This window comes from Marmota flaviventris, chromosome 2, assembly GCF_047511675.1.
Source record: "Marmota flaviventris isolate mMarFla1 chromosome 2, mMarFla1.hap1, whole genome shotgun sequence".
Taxonomy (NCBI): Eukaryota; Metazoa; Chordata; class Mammalia; order Rodentia; family Sciuridae; genus Marmota; species Marmota flaviventris.
The window spans coordinates 179,313,882-179,333,847 of NC_092499.1; the positions used below are offsets into that span (position 1 = coordinate 179,313,882).

The following is a 19,966-nucleotide window of genomic DNA, read 5'->3' on the forward strand; positions in this document are numbered from 1 at the left end:
CTGAAAGAATGAACTGACAGGTTAAAGAGTCCGTGAGGGAAATTCTCAGGCAAAATACATAAAACGAAGGGATGAGCAGCTGAGTCAATGGCATCAAATAAAATTTTCAGAAGGTTCTGGAGAGGTTTTTTTTTCCCCCTAAGCAAATGGTTCTCCCCACCATCCCCCACTTTGGCTCTTCCTCCTAGGGTCCTCCCAGGGAAAGAAACAGAGTTTGTCAGTGTCAGTTTCTCAGCAGAAACTGGGCTGAGAAAACTAATACAGAGACTTCAGGGAAAAACCCAGAGACAATAACTGAGGCAAATATGAAGTAAAAGTATGTCCATTCATTTCAGGTAAATTTAATGACTATCAAGGTGTTCATTCAGCACAAGGAGATGAGGCTTCCATTAGACACAGTTACTTCACCACTTGCTCCTGTCTCTGAAGCTTCATTGCCACTTTCATTAGTGACCAGTCATGTTGCCCTTCCTGTAGAGAAGGATGGCCCAACTCAATGCTGAGCCCATCCCCTCAGGTCAGCAATGTGCCAAGGAGTCCTTCAGAGTGGTCCTACAGAGGACATGTCCTTTAAGTGTCTGAGAGCTGGCAGAGGTGATCTGAAAGAAAACCAGCGGGAAGATGGCAAGATAACCAGGACTGCACCACAGGCACTTAATGCTCTCCTCCTCCAGAGGCCACCAAAAGGAATCTGATGGCAGCGACAGGATGGCAGAGACTGCACGGTTCCTGCGTGCCTGAAACCTGGGAGGAAGCGCTTGCTGATGGAATGGCAGCACATGATCTCAAACACAGGCCCATCCCCCATGGTCACGTCCTCCTTGTCTTTTGGGAGACAGCTCCTCCCCAGCTCCAACCATGAGGTTCACAGGAACTGCCCATGAGGACTGCCCTTCTAGTCACAGGGTGAGATGCGCTCCTATCTGAGCTAGTTAAATCCTTCCATAGGGTATTTATTGACAAATTTGGTAAGAAAGTTTCTCTTTTTCCTCTGAGAGCTGAAAGGCTGTGACCCCAACATTACCAACAGTCCCATTTCTGACCAGATCAAGTTGGTACATTAGTAAGTATTCATGGAGTACTTATTCTGTACTAGGAATTTCCCTAGATGTTGCAGACACAGAAGTAATAAAACAGTATTTCCCTGCCCTCAACGGACCTTTCAGGATAAAACAGGTAGTAAGTATGTAAACAAAGACGATTTCAAATATTGGAAAGTGCTTCAAAGATATAACAGGTTAAGTAGGAAAGAAAGTAAGGCAAGGGAAAGCTGCTTCAAAAAGACAATGTCCAGGGAAGGCCTGAGAAGGTGACTTTTTATTTTTATTTTTAGTTGTAGTTGGACATGATATCTTTATTTATTCATTTTTATGCAGTGCTAAGGATGGAACCCAGCACCTCACACATGCTAGGCGAACGCTCTACCACTGAGCCCCAGCCCCAGCTTGAGAAGGTGACATTTGAGAGAGAACTGGAAAATTAAAAGATCCGAGCCCAAGCATGGACAGCATGTGCAAAGTCCCTGAGAATAAAACCAGGCTGAGGGCCAACAAAGGAGACCACAAGGCTGAAGGACAGAATAAAAAGCAGATATGAAATTGGAAGGTAGCTGGGCTCCCTCCCAAAAGGCCTTGGCCACTCTGCATGTCACGCTGGCTGCAATGAGGAGCCACTGGAGGCTAACTCTGAGGAGAGTGATCTGACTTAGATGGATAACACTGACTGCTGTGGGGTAAACAGGCTAGAGAAGGGCAAGAGTGGAAGCAGGGAAGAAGCTTCTAGAATTCTCAAGCACTGCTGGCAGGACTATAAAATGACACAATCACTTTGGCTATTTCTATCATACATACCCTATGACCCAGCAATTCCAACTCAGATATCCAATAGAAGCAAATATACATGTGCACCAAAACACATGTACAGGAATATTCAGAGCAATATTATGTGAAATTGCTTCAAACTGGAAACAACCAAACGGCCACCAATAGTACAATACCCATATAAATTGTGGTGATGAAAAAATATAATCACGGTTGATTCACAGAACGCAATTTGAAGGACAGAAGGGAGACACCAAAACTATATACTGTGTGATTCGTTTTGATGACAACCAAACCCAGCCAAAACTAAACTATGGTATGGAAATCGGGAAAGCAGTTAATTTTAAAATGTAGAGAAGGGGAGTGACTGGGAGGAACATGAAAGAGGATTCTGGGGTTCTGAAAATACTTCTTTTTAATCTGGGTGACACTTACATGGGTAGTGCCACTATAATTCATCATATAATTTCACTTATAATGTGGGCAACTGTCTACACTTGTGGTGTATTTCAGTATGATTCATTTTTTAAATATGGAAGCAAAAGACCAGGGAAGCTGCTTGGAGAGAGGATGAAGTGGCTGGGTCCCAGGCGTACTCCGGAGGTGAGGCCAACGCAGACTGGCTGCAAAGGGGAATGCAGGAGAGCGCCTGCTGGGGGCTTGAGCGGCTGAGTGGTGCCACTCTCTGAAATGGGGAAGGCTTGAAAAGTGGGAGAGAGTAATTCCATTGTAGCCACATTAAGATGCAAGAGATGGAGGAGATAAATGCCAATCTCTTGAGAATGGGAAGGGCTGGACGTAAAGCCCAAGGGGCAGCACGGACAGCAGAGTATGCAGACACCACCTATGGTCCAAGGAAGGTAGACAAGTGACAGGCTGCAGAAAACAGACAATGACGTTTTGTCTAATTATACATATGTTCTCTAAAATATGAGGCAAAGACATCAGCAAAACACAAAGGATTGCACAGGAGAGTGAAGTTTTAAGAAAGAGAGTGGGGAAATCAATTTACAAGGAAAACACAGTGGGATCAGGATTTCAGGGCCATGCTGAGGTTCATTTGATTTTTATGGTCATGAATTTTAAAAAGTGCAGTCAATTCATGCACCAAAGACTACTACCTACACCCCAACATCTTTTATCTTCCTCCTTAGTAACTGAATTCTCAATCCTTTGCTGGGCACATGATCATTCAGAATGAAGATCCAACTTCTCAGTTTTCTTGCGGCCGGGTGTGATATGTTACTAGGGCAGAAGTGATATAGGGAACTTCTACAAAGCATCCTGAAAGGAGGAGAGCATGCCCTTCTCCTCCTTCTCAGTTACTGCTGAATATGAACATGATGACTAGAGCCTTCTGAATGAGGGGACCTTGGGAGTGAAGGCACAGGCAGAACAAAAAACAGAAGTCTGGGCCCTGGACCCTGGAGCCCTGCCCATACAGCCATCACAATCACCAGTCCTCGACACTCCATATCTAGATTCTTAGGAGGAAGAGAATTCCTACCTTAGTTAAGCCACTGTATTTGGAGCTCTCTGTGGCCACCATGTACCCTAATCTACCATCAAACTGTGTGTTTCTTCCCCATCAGTGTTGCATTAGATGCAGATGCAGAGTAAACACATAACCAGTTCTACCAAGGCTGCGAGCAGGCAAATGCATGAAATTTATGAGAGTGTTCTAGGAAGCCTAGAGTGGACAGAACATGCCAACAGCAGAAAAGAGGAACAAAGAATCAACCCTGTTCTACAGCTCCTTCTTCATTTCAATCATCCCTCTAAATCGTACTTGTGGGATTTATGTCACTTGGAACAAAATATTTAGGGCTAGAGGTACAGCTCAGTGATAGAGCTCTTCTTACATAGCATGTGCGAGGCCCTAGGTTCAATCCCCAGTACTTAAAAAAAAGAAAAAGTTGAGTTCAATTTCATGTTCTTGCCAAATTAAACTCTTTCATTTTGAAAAAAATATTAATGCTACAACCAGCCCACCAACCTAATCCCTTTTTGTCAAGTGACCCATAATTACAACAGAAAAAAATGTGGTTTGGGGCTGGGGTTGTGGCTCAGCAGTGGAGCACTTGCCTAGCACATGTGGGGCCCTGGGTTCAATCCTCAGCACCACATAAAATAAATAAATAAAATAAAGGTATTCTGTCCAACTACAACTAAAAAATAAATCTTTAAAAAAAATGTGGTTTGGCAAAGCAACTAAAAGTCAAAGAAGCAAACCCTCAAAAAAAGACAAGAAAATTAGATACAGAAAAAATTTTTTCTATATCAGGGATTAAACCCAGGGGTAGTTAACCACTGAGCCATATCCCTAGCCCTTTTTAATTTTTTAAATTTGAGACAGGGTCTCACTAAGTTGCTTAAGGCCTCGCTAAATTGCTGAGGCTGGCTTTGAATTTGCAATCTCCAGTATCAGCCCCTAGAGTCACTGGGATTACAGGTATGTACCACCACTCCTAGCAATTTTCAGAAATTTTAAAAGGAAAAAAAAAGGAGAAGCCTATGAGGGATACTTCCATATCAATTGCATTGCTAACTAGTGGGAATCACTGCCCTTAAGAAATTCCTAGGTAACATTTAAGAAAGATAATCCCCAGTCAGGGCAAGGACAAAAGACAGGAAGAAAATCCCCAACCAGCATGCTGATCCTGTTCTCAGTTTTTGTCAAATGGACAGAACTAGGGGGGACAGAGTTCCCATAGAAACAGAAAAGTTTTGAATAGCAGTAAAATTTCCAGGCCAACCCACAGAAGTTGCATGCCAGGGAAATGCGCCTCCCTCAGATGCAAGCCATGGGCTGCATCTCCCCTATCAGTCAAGACAGATAACAAGAGCAAGGACACAAAGCAGAACAGAAGCTGAGGCACTATGGTGTAGGGAAGAGACAAGGCACTGAGCAGTACCAGCAGAAACAGAACCACCTCACTCCTTTCCTCCCTCAGTGTTAGAAAAGCATCTTTGTTCCTGCCCAGCTCATCCTACCAATTTCTGGCTATGGGGTAAAGCAGATGTGAGAACCAAAAAGAAACTAGTAGACCTGTAGCAGTGAGAGAAGAGGAAGAGGAAGGAGAGAGGAAAGGAGAAATATCCCCAGTGAAAGGAGGAAAGAGGAAGGAGGAAGTCCCTCCATCATACAGCTCCGTCTGCTAGTGCAGGGAAGGGACTCAGGAAATGGGAGCACCTATGAGTCAAGGATGCCTGGATATCCGAGAATCCCAAAGGCATGCCAGCCTCTGGCAGAGGGTACTCTCCACTCACTTAAAATCACCTGCACTTCCTGGCCTCTCTTGCAGCAGGAAATTGCATGCTACTATATACCCAAGAGCTCGTCAGGAGAAAAGATCAGAAAAATAAGAAGGTATTAATTATAAGTAGTCAAAAATTTAATCCAAGGTACCCTTTCATTGTACTGGTTGAGAAGAGATTTTTATTTTATTAAAGAATTTCTCTAGGAAAAAAATTTATTCCACTGAATTATCCAAACTAATATTCATTTCAAGCCAAAAGTCCAAAGAATACCTTACCTTCACTAGCACATAGTCCCCAGGCTGTGCTCTGACCCTGAGCCCAGGGTTAGCAGCATCCTCCATCTCTGCATCAGGAAAGATCACTTTAAGATTTCCATCATTCCGGCCACACAGGTCAGTGGCAGAGCGTTTGCTGGGCTAGAGAAAGAAAAGGTTATGAATCTGTGACAATTCTCAATTCTAGGAGGGCAGAAACTGTGCCTTCTCTGTCTCAAGCCTTCAAGACCACAGAAAGCTCAGTATTCACGGTACTAACCCAGGATGGTACACAGCACAAAGAAGAAACTATAATGTTTTGTTTGTTTGTTTGTTTTAGCAATACTGGGATTGAATCCAGGGGCACTCTACACTGAGCTACATCCTCAGACCTTTTCATTTTTATTTTGAGACAGAGTCTCACTAAGTTACTCAGGCTGGCCTCAAACTTGTGATCCTCAGGGCAGGGGTTGGAGCTCAGTGGTTGAGCACTTGCCTCACATGTGTAAGGCACTGGGTTCAATGCTTAGCACCACATAAAAAAATTAAAAAATATTGTTTCATCTACAATCAAAAAAATATATATTTTTTTAATTTTTTAGATGTTGATGGACCTTTATTTTGTTCAATTATTTGTATGTGGTGCTGAGAACCGAACCCAGTGCCTCACACATGCTAGGCAAGCACTCTGCCACTGAGCCACAACCCCAGCCCCCAAATAAATATTTTAAGAAAAAAAAAACTGTGATCCTTCTGCCTCAGTTTCTGAAGTAGCTGGGATGGGCCTGCCACCACACTCCATTGATAACTGCATTTTAATGAATCTTTCAATCAATGAGTCTAGGCAGAATTGTTTTCTGAAGAAATGAACTTCTAACAAGCCTAAAGCCCAGGTATTTATGGTGATGCACTTGGCAAATCAACATTCATGTTACACAGTCTCATAGTAATCAGAGTGTTCTGGGATTGTTTGGCCTGGATTACCTGCCCCTATTGAACAGGCAGATTCAAAATGACAGTCTCCAACACAACATGAGGCTAAAGGAAAAGTGAACCACTGTGATGGGATTAATTTCTTAAAAATGCCGAAGTCTTTCTCTTCCACCCATTTTAAGTGACAGAAATTGCCAGGCACAGTGGTACATACCTGTAATCCCAGCAGCTCAGGAGGCTGAGGCAGGAGGATTGCTAGTTCCAAGCCAGCCTTAGCCACTTAGCGAGGCCCTAAGTAACTGAACGAGACCCTGCCTCTAAATAAAATATTTAAAGGCCTGGGATGGGGCTGGGGTTGTAGTTCAATGGTAGAGAGTCTGCCTTGCATGCATGAGGCCCTCTGGGTTCGATTCTCAGCACCACATAAAAATAAATAAATGAAGATAAAGAGGGCTGGGGATGTGGCTCAAGCGGTAGCACACTCGCCTGGCAAGCGTGCGGCCCAGGTTCGATCCTCAGCACCACATACAAACAAAGATGTTGTGTCCGCCGAAAACTAAAAATAAATTAATTAATTAATTTAAAAAAAAAAAGATAAAGATATTGTGTCCATCTACAACTAAAAAAAAAATATATTAAAAAAAAAAAAAAAGGCCTGGGAGCTGGGGATATATCTCAGTTGATAGAGTGCTTGCCTAATATGTCCAAGGCCGTGGGTTCAATTCCCAGTATGGAAAGAAAAAAAAATAGAGAAAGAAAAGGATCAGGTTCAAACATCCTGAGAAAGCTAAAAACTTTGTAGCAAACTGTAGAGAGAAGGGAGGTAAGTAGGAAAAAAAAAAAAAAACTCTAGGAAAAAAAAACTTTAGAAATATTCATGGAATTCCCACGAGTCTCTGCTGAAAATTCAAGTACAGAGTCAAACTCCATGAAATTAGCCAAAGAGAGCAACCTGGAAATTGTCAGCTGAACCATTCCCATAGCTGAAACAGGGCTGAAAATCACTTGATCTGCCAACAAATAGTCTTCACTGGTTCCTTGGAACATTCAATTCCTGAAAGGGTGAGTCTGTTTTTTGAGACAGGATCTGTGTTGCCCAGGCTACACTCAAACCCTCCAGCCCTAGCCTCCTGGGTAGCTGGAACTACAGGTGTGCACCACCACACCCAACTGAGGCTATATCTTAGTCGTAATGCTGAACTATCCCCAAAACAAAAAAGTGCTTCTAACACAATTAAAAACAGCTTTGAGAGCTGAGGGTGTAGCTCAGTGGTAGAGCACTTGCCTACCATGCATAAGGCATGGGTTTCATTCCCTGCACTGCAAAAAAAAAAAAAAGAAAGAAAGAAAAGAAAACCACACAGGCTGGGCTGGAGCTCAGTGGAAGAGTGCTTGCCTAGCATGTGTGAGGCACTGGTTCCATCCTCAGCACCAAATAAAAAATAAATTAATAAACAAAGATATTGTGTATCCCTCTACAACTAAAAAATGTCAACAACAACAAAAAAAAAAAGGAACAGAAAAACTAAGCCTTGAAAGGATCTAGCTGAATTGCAAACAAGTTAACTGCCTGGCTGAACAAACCCTAGTGCAAAATCCAGACACTTAAAACTGAATATCGGGGCTGGGGATGTGGCTCAAGCGGTAGCGTGCTCGCCTGGCATGCGTGCGGCCCAGGTTCAATCCTCAGCACCACATACAAACAAAGATGTTGTGTCCGCCGAAAACTAAAAAATAAATATTAAAAAATTTAAAAAAAAAAAAATAAATAAAAAAATAAAACTGAATATCATTTAATCATTAGCACCAAAACAAACAAAATTCTTAAAGGCAGTGAATGAAAAATGTCTTCCCTTACAAGGGGAAAATCCTGCAATTTCCCATCAGAAACAATGGAGGCTAGAAGGAAGTAGCACAGTTTTCAAGAGCTAAAAGAAAAGTACTACCAAACCAGAACCCAGCATCCAGCAAAAACACCCTTCAGGAGTGAGACAGAAGTGAAGGCCCTCCAAGGTGAAGGAAACCAAGAGAATTTGGCTAAAGGGAGGTTCTCTAAATGTTTTTTTCTCGGAAAACAGTGATAAGTTCCTCCAATAAATAGAAAGGGAACAACAAAAGAGGGAACTTTGGTACATCAAGAAGGAAGAAAAAACATGATAACATGTTTGTAAACAAGAAAATCCCAAAGAATCTACAAAGAGGGGGGAAAAAAATCCTGCTAGAACCACTAAATTCAGGAAGGTTAATAGACTATAAGATAAACATAAAAAATTCAATTTCTATGCAATAGCAATGAACAGATACCAAAACTGAAAACAAAATACCATTTACAATAGCTCCAAAAAGATTTTAAATGAGCCTCTCTCCATTATGGAGGGATGTGCCTTGATTTGTCAGCTCTGACAGACTCTCTTGTGTATTAAAAAATATATATAAATATTAAAAAATATATATATATATATATATAATTTAAATGAAATACGTGTAGACGTTATAAAACATGTACAGGGCTTATATACTGAAAACTACAAAAAAACTTTAACTAAAAACATCAAAAAATATATGAATAAAGGAGAAATATACTGCGTTCTAAAAAATAATATGTCAGACATGGTGGTAAATGCCTGAAATTCTAGGAGGCTGAGGCAGAAAATCAACAAGTTCAAGGTTAGCATGGGAAACTTAGCAAGACCCTGTCTCAAAATAAAAAGGTACTGAGTATAGCTCATTGGCAGACTGCTTGCCTAGCATGTGGTAAGCCCTGGCTTCAATCCCCAGTACCATAAAAATAAAAATAAAATATATACATATACATATGGCCTCACCCCTTCTACCAGTACCAGCTGGGTACCGCCTACACAGGTCCCATTGGCTTTTGAAGCTTCTTCTCGGAAAACAGTGATAAGTTCCTCCAAACGCCTTAATTTTACTTCTTCTGGAACGTCATCCTTCAGCCTATGATAAGCCCGTGTCTTCTACAAAAAAGAGAAGATGGAGGTCAGTAAAGACATAGAATCTATTTGTAGGGTATGGAGAAAATATGTTCAATCTACCTGCAAGTTACAGACACATGCACAGAAACACATTAAGGAACTGAGAGATTTCTCTGGATCTGGGAACATTCCAAGAGAAAAAGATTCTCTCTGAAGTGGAAGTGCATTTTTGCAAGGGTCAAATTCTAAATTTAGCATATAAAAAATCATAGACACGGGGCTGGGGATATAGCTCAGTTGGTAAAGTGCTTGCTTCCCATGCACAAGACCATGGGTTCAATCCCTAGCACCACAAAATAAATAAATAAATAAAGATTCTTGGGTTAAGTTTTAAAAAAAAAAAAATCATAGACTCAAAATTACTCTTGATGTTTATCACAAAGGGTTATACTAAATAATTCATGTATTAGGTTACTCATCAGCACTGTTTATAAAGACAAAAGGTGCAAAGCAGCCTAAATGCTTATAGATAGGCAACTAGTAAAACAAATTATAATTTATCTACCCAATGAAGTATTATACAGCTGTATAAGAATAATAGCTCAATATGTACTAAATAAACAAGTCTTCAAAATGTTATTAAATGAAATATATACAGATTAACATGTAGACCTTTGGTGCAGAATAAATACATATAAATGTGTTTATAAATACATGAAATACACTGGAAGGTTATAGAAGAAATTACTAAAAGTGATTGCCTCCAAGGAAAGAACTGAAAAACTAGGCAACCTGAGAAGAAGGAAGAACTACTTCTCACTTTATGTCATTTTAACCTTTGGAATTTTACACCATAAGCATGTATTACCTAGTCAACAAAATGAATTATATTTGAAAAGTCTTTAAACATCCAAAACCAAAGTGTGTGCAAATGTTCAAATATATTTCTTAATGTACCTAAGATCATGTTCAAAACAGTTGGAGAAACAACGAGTTAGACAAAACTATGGAATAAAAAGAAAAATCTACACTCTACCATGTGAACATTCAAACCAATCTCCCTTTGAAAGAATAAGAAAATCCAAAGAGGAAAACAGAGCCTAAAATACTTGGGTCTTATTCCATTCTGTCTTGTTAGCAATAACTTACCCTTATCATGCACTTACTGTGTACAGAATACTACTTAAGTAATACGTGTTCTTACTGACTACTCAAAACAACCCTATTAAGTTGGAGCTAATGTTATCCTCATTTCACCAATGAGAAAACCAAGAACCTTGCCCAATGTCACATAGTTATTAAATGGCAAAGGCACAATTTGAGTACCTGTCTTCATCTACTAGGTTACTTGATTCAAGTCTTCTATAATCCTAACACTAACTAGGAATTGGGGCCCAAAATGAACACTCATATTCAATGCCCACAGGGTATCTTTCTCTATAGATATTCTATAACAACTTGTGCCAGCTGTGGTGGTTCACACTTGTAATACCAGGCAGGAGGATCAAGGCCAGCCTCAGCGATTTAGCAAGGCCCTACCATCTTACTGTGACCTTGTCTCTAAATAAAATATAAAGGCTAAACAGCTGGCGATGTGGCTCCGTGGTAATGCTCCCCTGGGTTCAATCCCTGATAACCAAAAAAGAAAAAAAAGGAGTGGCCGAGCTCAGTGGCAGAGAGCTCGCCTAGCACGCGTGAGGCACTGGCTTCGATTCTTAGCACCACATAAAAATAAAAAAACAAATTAAAAAAAGGCATTCTGTCCATCTACAACTACCAAAAAAAAAAAAAGAATTTGTGATGTCCATGGAAAAGAAGCAAAACAGAATCTAAAAGCTCCTCTGAAGCTTTGTCTCTTTGAAGTAATTCTGCAAAAGACATGAAAATACACTGGCCCACTTACACTGCCTAAAGAACATTAGGCAGTGGGATTTAAAACAAATTAATGAGCTTGAGGTTCATTCATCAGTCAGCTTTCCTGAGCTCCAAGATCACAGGGCACCCTCAGTCTCCATCCCAGGCATGTTGGTTCAAGGTGACTAGGGGATGATGAGTGACCCATGCAAATAATTCCCACCACCAAGAAAATGGCAGACCAGAATTATCTTTCTCTGAAGAAAATATTCATTATTCTTCCTTTCCTTTCTAATCTGCTTTATTTTCCTGGGAATTTATGTTACAGGGGAAACCCCAAGAAAAATAGCAATTAAAAATAGTTAAGGGTGCCTGGTAAGATGACAAGAGGTTTCTGTAAAATAAACATTCATAGACCAGAAAAGAAGTCATGTTGAGAAATCTTTTAGGTTTCTTATCAGAATAAGTCTCTTTCCTTCCAAATTAAACTGTTAAACAACCTAAATATCATTTAAAATATTTTAATAAACAGGAACATTGGCACAGTAATCTTTTTTCATCTCAAATTGCTGAATTGTGTCAAAGAGTAGATAAGAGGTAACCTGAAAAATACAAAAGAAGAGTAAGATCCTGTGGTTTTGCAAGGAATGCCTTCCTGCCCCTCTTTTCGGCCCAGGTGTCTATAAATCAGCCCCAAGCTGGTCAGCTCTTCCCCATCCTAGGGCTCACCTGTCTCATGCTGTAGGCAAAGAGGAAACCCATGTTGTACTGAACTTCCCGAAGCAAAGACACTGTCTGCAGATGGTCTTCCTCTGTCTCCCCGCAAAAGCCAGCAATGAAATCGCTGCTGAGGCTCACACCTGTGATACACAACAATGGAAAAAGGGCAAGAGGATGGTGCTGCTTACCTTCAAGAGGAGCCTTTGGCATTATGGATTAGAAAGAGAGGGAGGGTAAGTGTAAGGCGTTCTAGGATACTCAGGCCACACCAAAGTAAAACAGAAACACCATCAGAGCAAGGGGGATGGACCTGCTTCTCCACCATGATCAATGCCAGAGCTACCTTCTCAGCCTGCATCTCCCGGCACTAGAAAAGGTAGTTTTAGTTCAAATGACAGATTCGGAAATACACTAGGAGTATGCATTTTCAAATTGGTCCTGCTTTTATGAGTGAAAATCTTGAAGCACCTCATACAAAAATATTCTTCTATTTTTTAAAATAAACACATGATAATTGTACCTATTTATGGGACAAAACATATCCTTTTAAATTTAGTTTAACACATGTTCATTTAAAACAGTAGCAACAGTGCAGTGTGAACAGTGGCACACACCTGGAATCCCAATGACTTGGAAAGCTGAGGCAGGAGGATTGCAAGTTCAAGGCCGGCCCAGCAACTTATCAAGGCCCTAAGCAACTTTGTGAGACCCTATGTCAAAATTAAGAAGAAAAAAAAAAAAAGACCTGGAGATATAGCTCAGTGGTAGAGAATCCTTAGTTCATTCAACAGTATAGAAAGAAAGAAGGGCAAAGATCTTTTCCACATATTCGGAAACAAACACAAAGACTATAGAAATCTCTCTCAGGCCTAAGAATGTAGCTCAGTGGTAGAGTGCACGCCTAGCATGCATAAGACCTTAGGTTCGATCCCAACATCACCAAGGAAAAATAATCTCTTTAGCCTTGAGACCACAAGCTGATTCTAGACCTCTGAATATTGCTAGAAGGACCAAGAAATCAAAAAATAGAAAGATGCACAAAAAAGAGGGAAGGGGGTAAAATCAAGAGGAGCAAGAGAAGTATAATATGGTGTCACAGGGATTGTTGTGGCCTGTATCTGACTAAGATGTCTATGAACTACAACAGATTAATATGCTCAGTTTTTTAAACATACCTGGGATAGACTCTCTGATGTGGTGAACTAACTCCACATAAGCTTCTCTTGAATATCTGTAATAAAGAACAAAAAGAAAGACCTAGATGAACCAATCTTTTTGTTTTCCATTTCTGAGGACTAAATCCAGGGCCTTGCACACTCTAGGCAAATGCTCTATCACTGAGCTACACCCCCAGCCCACTAATCTTTTTTAAATTAATGCTATAAAAATATAACAGTAGGGCTGGGTTGTAACTCAGTGGTAGAGCACTTGCCTTGCACATATGAGGCACTAGGTTCGACCCTCAGTGACGAAAGAAAAGAAAAAAGAAAAGGAAGAAAGATAGGTAGATAGATATTGTGTCCATCTACAACTAAAAAAATTTTTTAAAGATAATACTATAAATCACTTCTAATTCACAAAGCATGGCACAGTAGTAGTAGGTTAAACAGCCCTTTTGATCAAACTTGATTTAATTTAGACTATGAATTTTTATTTTAAATAGGCTTTTTACTTAACAAATCAAGACACACTAAACATTTAAGAGGCTCTCAAAAGCTCTCTGCCACTGTGGAAAACAAGGCAAGGTACTGGCTCTATACAATTAGCCTTGGGTTCCATTCACCCCTCAATCTTACCTCCGTGATACTTATTATTCCCAAAGTAAGTGAACAGAGCTACATTTAAATTGCAAGACCTAAAAGATTTCATTATTCTCAAAAGTTAAAGGACCAAAGCCTCAAAGTCAGTCAGATGTGGCGTGCACATCTATAATTCCAGCTACCCAAGAGGCTGCAGAAGGATCATTAGTTTGAGGTCAGCCTGGGCAACTTATTAGCAAGACCCTATCTTAAAATTAACCAGTTTGGGATGTAGAGCACTTGCCTAGGATTACAAGGCCCTGGGTTCAATCCCCAGTCCTGAAAAAATAAAATGATTACTCAGTATATCATATGGTAGGTGCTCAATAAAAAATATGCTAGGGCTGGGGTTGTGGCTCAGTAGCAGAGCTCTTGCCTAGCAAGTGTGAGGCACTGGGTTCAATCCTCAGCACCACATATAAACAAATAAATAAATAAAGGTCCATCAAAACTAATAAAAATTTTTTTAAAAATGCTAAACAAATGAAATGAATGATTCAATTCTTATTCTGCTTATAAAGAACATCAAGTCCCAATGTCCACAGGCACTACCCACACAATAATGATTTTATGAGTACCTACTATGTGCCATAAACCATGCTAGGTTCCTAACAACATCTAGTGATAGGTGTTAATATTGTTGGTCATTAAAGAAAAATGGAAAGGTACAGGATGTCCCCTGCCCAAGTAAGTCTGACCCCCTCCGCATGGCATCCAGCACACGACTGCTTCCACTCTGGGCAGGCAGGTGGATCTGCTTACAGATGTTGCCTCTTTCGTGAATCAGCTGTAGAACCTGATTAAACAGAACACACTGTGAGCCCCCAAATCTCACCACAGCACATTACAGAAAATAATACCACTCTGTTTCTCCTCTAGGGTTTATTTTCAAGTAATTAAAAGGTTGATTAAATCAAACACAAATTACCCAAACTTCTAACTTTTATTCAAGCCATCTTCTCTCTCCCCCAGATATTTCAAAGAGTGGGAAGAAGAAAGCAAGGAGAGATGAGATTCAAGCCAGGGAGTTTATCAGGTAGGACTGATACAAGGGTCAGCGGCCAGGAAGGAAAAAATAGCAATTTTTTCCATCTATCTCACAAACTAATTAACCACCTCAAGAAACACCACAAGACTGTTTCTCCCTCTGGAGATGGCCTGCACAAAACGCATATTCCTTACTTTACCCACAACGGCCTGCTCCCTTTCTGCCCCTCCCCCATTTTCCCTTAAATTTGTATTTATTTTCCTAAATAAACTTAAATCTATATCTTTGGGGCACAGTCATAAAACTATTGAATTAAAACTAGAAGAAAATATCCCCTGAAAAACATGTTGACTAAGGATCTGTATCAAAAAATATATGAAGCTGGGTGTGACAGCACAAATATGTAATTCCAGCAATGCAGGAGGCCAAGATAGGAGAATCACATGTTTGAGGCCAACCTCAGCAATTTAGTAAGACCTCATCTCAAAATAAAAAGGGGCTGGGATGTAGCTCAGGGACAAAGCTCCCCAGTTCAATCCCTAGTACTTAAAAAAAAAAAAAAGATACATGAAGGCCAACACAGTGGCACACACCTATAATCAGGAAGCTGAGGAAAGGGGATCACAAGTTCAAAGCCAGCCTGTACAACTTAGAACCTATCTCAAAATGAATAAAAAGGGTGGGGATGTAGCTCAGAGGTAGAATGCTTGTCTAGCATATGCAAGGTCCTAGTTTCAATCTCTGGTACTAAAAAACAAACAACCAACAACAACAACAACACACATTAAGAACTTAAACAATTCAATAAGAAGACAATGCAGGAGGGAAAAGGCAGGAGTGGGGCCAAAAGACAGACGTTTCACCAAAACCAAAAACATCAGAAGAAAGGTTCTACATGTGGGCTACCTATGCAATGCCTAGCACCCCGCTAAATCTGAAGTTTTTATCTTGTCACAACCCACTCAAAGTAAGAAGTAACTATTATTCCCACTTTACAGAGGAGGTTGAGGAGTTAAAATGTATCTTTACACTCCTACTGGTAAAGCAGTGGAAGAGCAGGGATTTGAACCCAGGTCTGTCTAAAGCAAAAGCCTGGGCTATCTGCCACCACATCACATTACCCACTTCCTATCTTCCCCATGCTAATGCTACCAGCGCCACCACCACTGCCATGCAGCTGCCCACCTTGTGATAAAACACTCTGCTCAGCCTTTGCTATCCCACAGGGGGTCTTTACCTCCTCTTCAATATCAGTCCTATCTCCATCTCAACTTTGTTGGATATTAAACTTTTCCAAAGAGGCATTAGATCCAGAGGGTGACATACTGATACACCACAAGGTCCCCCAAGCAGGACTCAAGGTCTCTGCTAACATCCCTAGTGGGTCCAGCCTTCTGGTATGCTTCAGGATATTGACATAATTTGCCACGACTGACTGATGACACTCACCTCATCAGGAAAATCCTTGGGGTGGGGAGAAGTGAAACGGATCCTCATTTCAGGATCTACTCTGGAAACCTGATCCAGAAGGTGAGAAAAACGAAGGCCCCCTTGTTTGGTTTTATAGTTGGTGGTGAAGCCTCGGCTGAGGTTGGTAGACACTGCACTGTTGAACTGAATCTCGGAATTGTCCCGAAAACTATTAACATTCTGACCAAGAAGGGTCACTTCTTTTAGCCCCTAAAAAAAGGAAAACTATGTTGGAAGGAACTTAAAAACTTCTGAGTAGCTTTATGCCTTAATCAAAATTAGCTGTCAAGAGACAACTATAAATGTGTTCTACCTTTAACTCAATAATTTCATGCTTCAGAGTCTTATCTAAAGAACTGACCTGCAGAATAAAACTCTAAGGAACCCAGGTGTGATGGTGCACTCCTATAATCCCAGCTACTCAAGAGGCTGAGGCAGGAGGGTAGCAAGTCTGAAGCACGCCTGGGCAACTTAAAGACCCTGTCTCAAAGTTTAAAAAGAGGGGAGTAGCTCAGTAGTAGTGCATTTCCTAGCATGTGCTAAGGCCTGGGTTCAATCCGCCCCCCCCCCAAAAAAAATAAACAAACTTAAGTAAAAATTAAACTTCAAAACATTATTTAGAATAGTAACAAAAGAAACCAGAAATAAACTCAATGTTCAAAAACAATTACTAATTTATGACATATTTTGACAACTGAATATCATATAACATGAGTCTATTAAGTATACTCACCAAAAATACATAACCTAAATCTCAAGGTTTTATACCTGACTACTAATAACCAAGTCAGGCCTGGTGACACCTGCCTGTAGACCCTGCTATACAGGAGGCCAAGGCAAGACAAGAGGATTGCTTGAGCCCAACAGCTGGAGGTTAGCCTCAGCAACACAGTAAAACCTTATCTCAAAAACACACTTTTTGAATATGGACTGCATATTAGATAATACCATCATTTTTAAAAAACATATTATGATGGAATTATGGTTATGAAGAGGAAAATATTCTTAGAAGATACACACTGAAGATGTAGGGTTAAGCAGGCTAATGCCTAAATCTTAGTTTCAAAATGGTTCAGAAAAAAAAAAATTTATATATGGAAGGAGGTAGGTGGATAAAACAAATTTGAACAATCACATTTATTACACTAGTCTTCAATTTGTGTGTCAAAAATTTGTATTAAAAAAGTCATAAAAAGGGGCTGGGGTTGTTGCTCAGTGGCAAGTGCTTGCCTAGCATATGTGAGGCACTGGGTTCGATTCTCAACACCACATATAAACAAATAATGAATAAAGATCCATCAATAACTAATAAAAAAAAATTTTTAAGTCATAAAAAAAGGTAGCTATAGAACTATTTTTATAACTTTGACATAATTTCAAACATAAACTGCAATTATAAAATAACTCTCAAATACCTTTGCCCATATTCATCAACTAATGTTGTGTCCATTTATGTATCATTCCCATTCACAAACACACATACTTTAAGCCTTCAGAGAATATGCTGCAGACATCCTACTTTTACTCCTAAATACTTCTGAGTATCAAACTAAAAACAAGGATACTGTCCTATATAATCACAAGAGAATTGTCAAAATCAGATATATTCATACGATATTACTACCTAATTCAGGCATTCTACCAACTGAGCTATACTGCCAGCCCCCATATCTTTTAAATCAAATTTTTTCAATTGTCCAAATAACATCCTTTAGAACTTTTTTCCCTTCTGATCAGAAACTCAATCCAGAACAGTGCATTTAGCTGACATGATTCCAGTCTCCACAAAGACTATTCTTTAAAAAGTGTGACAAACTGACAATATAAAAAGAAGGATATACTAAATGCAACGTGGATCCTGGATTGGATCCTGGAAAAGAAAAAAGACACTTAGTGGGAAAAATGGCAAAATCGAAATAAAGTCTGAAGTTAATTAATATAATGTGCTAACATTAGTCTCTTAGTTTTGACTAAAGTACCAAATCTCTCTAAGTTGTTAACATTAGAGGAAATTCTCTATGCTATCTTTGCAACTTCTGTGTAAATGTAAAGTTATTTTAAAACAAAAAGTTTATTGTAGGAAAAAAGTAGGATATAAAACTAAGTAAAGGGCTGGGATTGTGGCTCAGTGGCAGAGTGTTTGCCTCTCAAGTATGAGGCACTGGGTTCAATCCTCAGTATGACATGAAAATAAATAAATAAATAAAAGGTATTGTGTCCATCTATAACTTTAATAAATAAATAGATAGATAAAATGCACACATATAAAAAGACAAAAACTAATGGGTTTATCACCAGCACCTAAAAACACACACATACATGTACACATATGCAGAAATATTTATGGGACAAATGGGGAAATATAAATTTGGGTTGACCAAGATGAGATAGTAGTTAGCAATTTTTATTAGTCTTGCTAGAACTGATGATATTGAAAATATCCTAATTTTTAGAGATGCATAATTACAGGTGAAATGCCCAGCTCCATTTTGAAATATTTTATCAATAACAAAAATATATATATATGAAACAAATGTGGCACAATATAATCATTGTTAAATTTAGATGACTGGGGCTGGGGTTGTAGCTCAGTGGTAAAGCGCTTGCCTAGCACGTATGAGGCACTGGGTTTGATCCTCAGTACCACATATAAGTAAATAAATAAAGGTCAATAAACAATTAAAAAAAAAATAGATGACTGTAAGCTCAGAGAGAGGGATCCTTATACTAGTCTCTCTTTTCTGTGTATTTAAATTTTTTCCATTTAAATTTAAATACTTCTGAGTATAAAACTAAAAACAAGGATATTGTCCTATATAATCACAAGAGAATTATCAAAATCAGATATATTCATAAAATATTACTACCTAATTCAGGCACTCTACCAACTGAGTTATACTGCCAGCCCCCATATCTTTTAAATCAAACTTAAAAAAATTAAAGAAGACATTTAAAAAGCTGCTTTAAACCAGCTGATGCACCTCAGGAGCTACTCAGGAATATGAGACAGAGGGATCTCAACTTTGAGGCCAGCCTAGGCACATACTTAAAAGGAAAGGGACACAGGCCTATAATCCCAGTGATTAGGAGGCTGAGGCAGGATGATCTCAACAGTCTCAGTACTTAGGAGACTGTCTCGAAATTTAAAAAGGGCTGGATATAGCTCAGAGGACTTCAATCAATCAATCAATAATCATTGTTTGAAAAAATAAACAAACATTCTGTTAAATACACAATATTCTATTCTCTTTGCAACTGTAGTGTAAAAATCTAAATGAGCTAGGCATGGTGGTGCACACCTGTAATCCCAGGGGCTCAGGAGGCTGAGGCAGGAAGATGACAAGTTCAAAGCCAGCCTCAGCAACTTAGCAAGAAAGACCAAATCCAGGACAGGATTATCTGGGAATGGGGGCAAGAGGGCAAAGACAATAACAGAGCCAGAATGTGATCATGAGACAAATAGCTGACTTAGAACTGGCAGAGGCTAACCTGCCTGCTCCCACAGTTCCCAAGTCAAACAAGGAAGGAAACAGGGAGAGCCCACGGGAAGAGAAGAACCATAGTGCCACTTACTGTCCTCTTTGCCTAGGCAAAGACCTGCTGAAAGGCTGAGGGACCAACTCCTCTAAGGAGGCAGGGAAGCAGATCTCTCTCCTCTGGCCTTAATCTGACTCACTCCCCTCATCTGTTCTCTGTCCCTGACCTAGGAAGCTGACTCAGTGATAAGATGAACTACAGATGTGGGAGATTCCCCTAAAAAAGACAGACTAATGTGTCATTCCCCAAAAACCTACTATATGCCAGGGAATTTAAAACTTTTCCTCAATCTTGGAGCTGGGGTTGTGACGCAGTGGTAGAGTGCTTGCCTAGCATGCACGAGGCACTGGGTTTGATCCTCAGCACCACATAAATGTAAAATAAAGATATTGTATCC

The 19,966-nt window shown here is 39.9% G+C and overlaps 1 protein-coding gene across 2 annotated transcripts in view; it reads right to left on the reverse strand.

Moving 5' to 3' along the window:
• Positions 1-325: 325 nt before the first annotated feature.
• Cdk5rap1 (CDK5RAP1 mitochondrial tRNA methylthiotransferase) overlaps positions 326-19,966 on the reverse strand; it is a 37,101-nt gene continuing 17,460 nt past the window's right edge. For both annotated transcript variants that reach the window (XM_027945301.2, XM_071608842.1), the window contains exons 8-14: positions 16,012-16,242; positions 14,273-14,370; positions 12,951-13,006; positions 11,785-11,915; positions 9,094-9,243; positions 5,357-5,497; positions 326-599 (exon numbers count right to left, since the gene is read on the reverse strand). In XM_027945301.2, the coding sequence (XP_027801102.1) occupies positions 519-599; positions 5,357-5,497; positions 9,094-9,243; positions 11,785-11,915; positions 12,951-13,006; positions 14,273-14,370; positions 16,012-16,242 (888 nt within the window). In that variant the 3' untranslated portion in view covers positions 326-518. The remainder of the gene's footprint in view (positions 600-5,356; positions 5,498-9,093; positions 9,244-11,784; positions 11,916-12,950; positions 13,007-14,272; positions 14,371-16,011; positions 16,243-19,966) is intronic.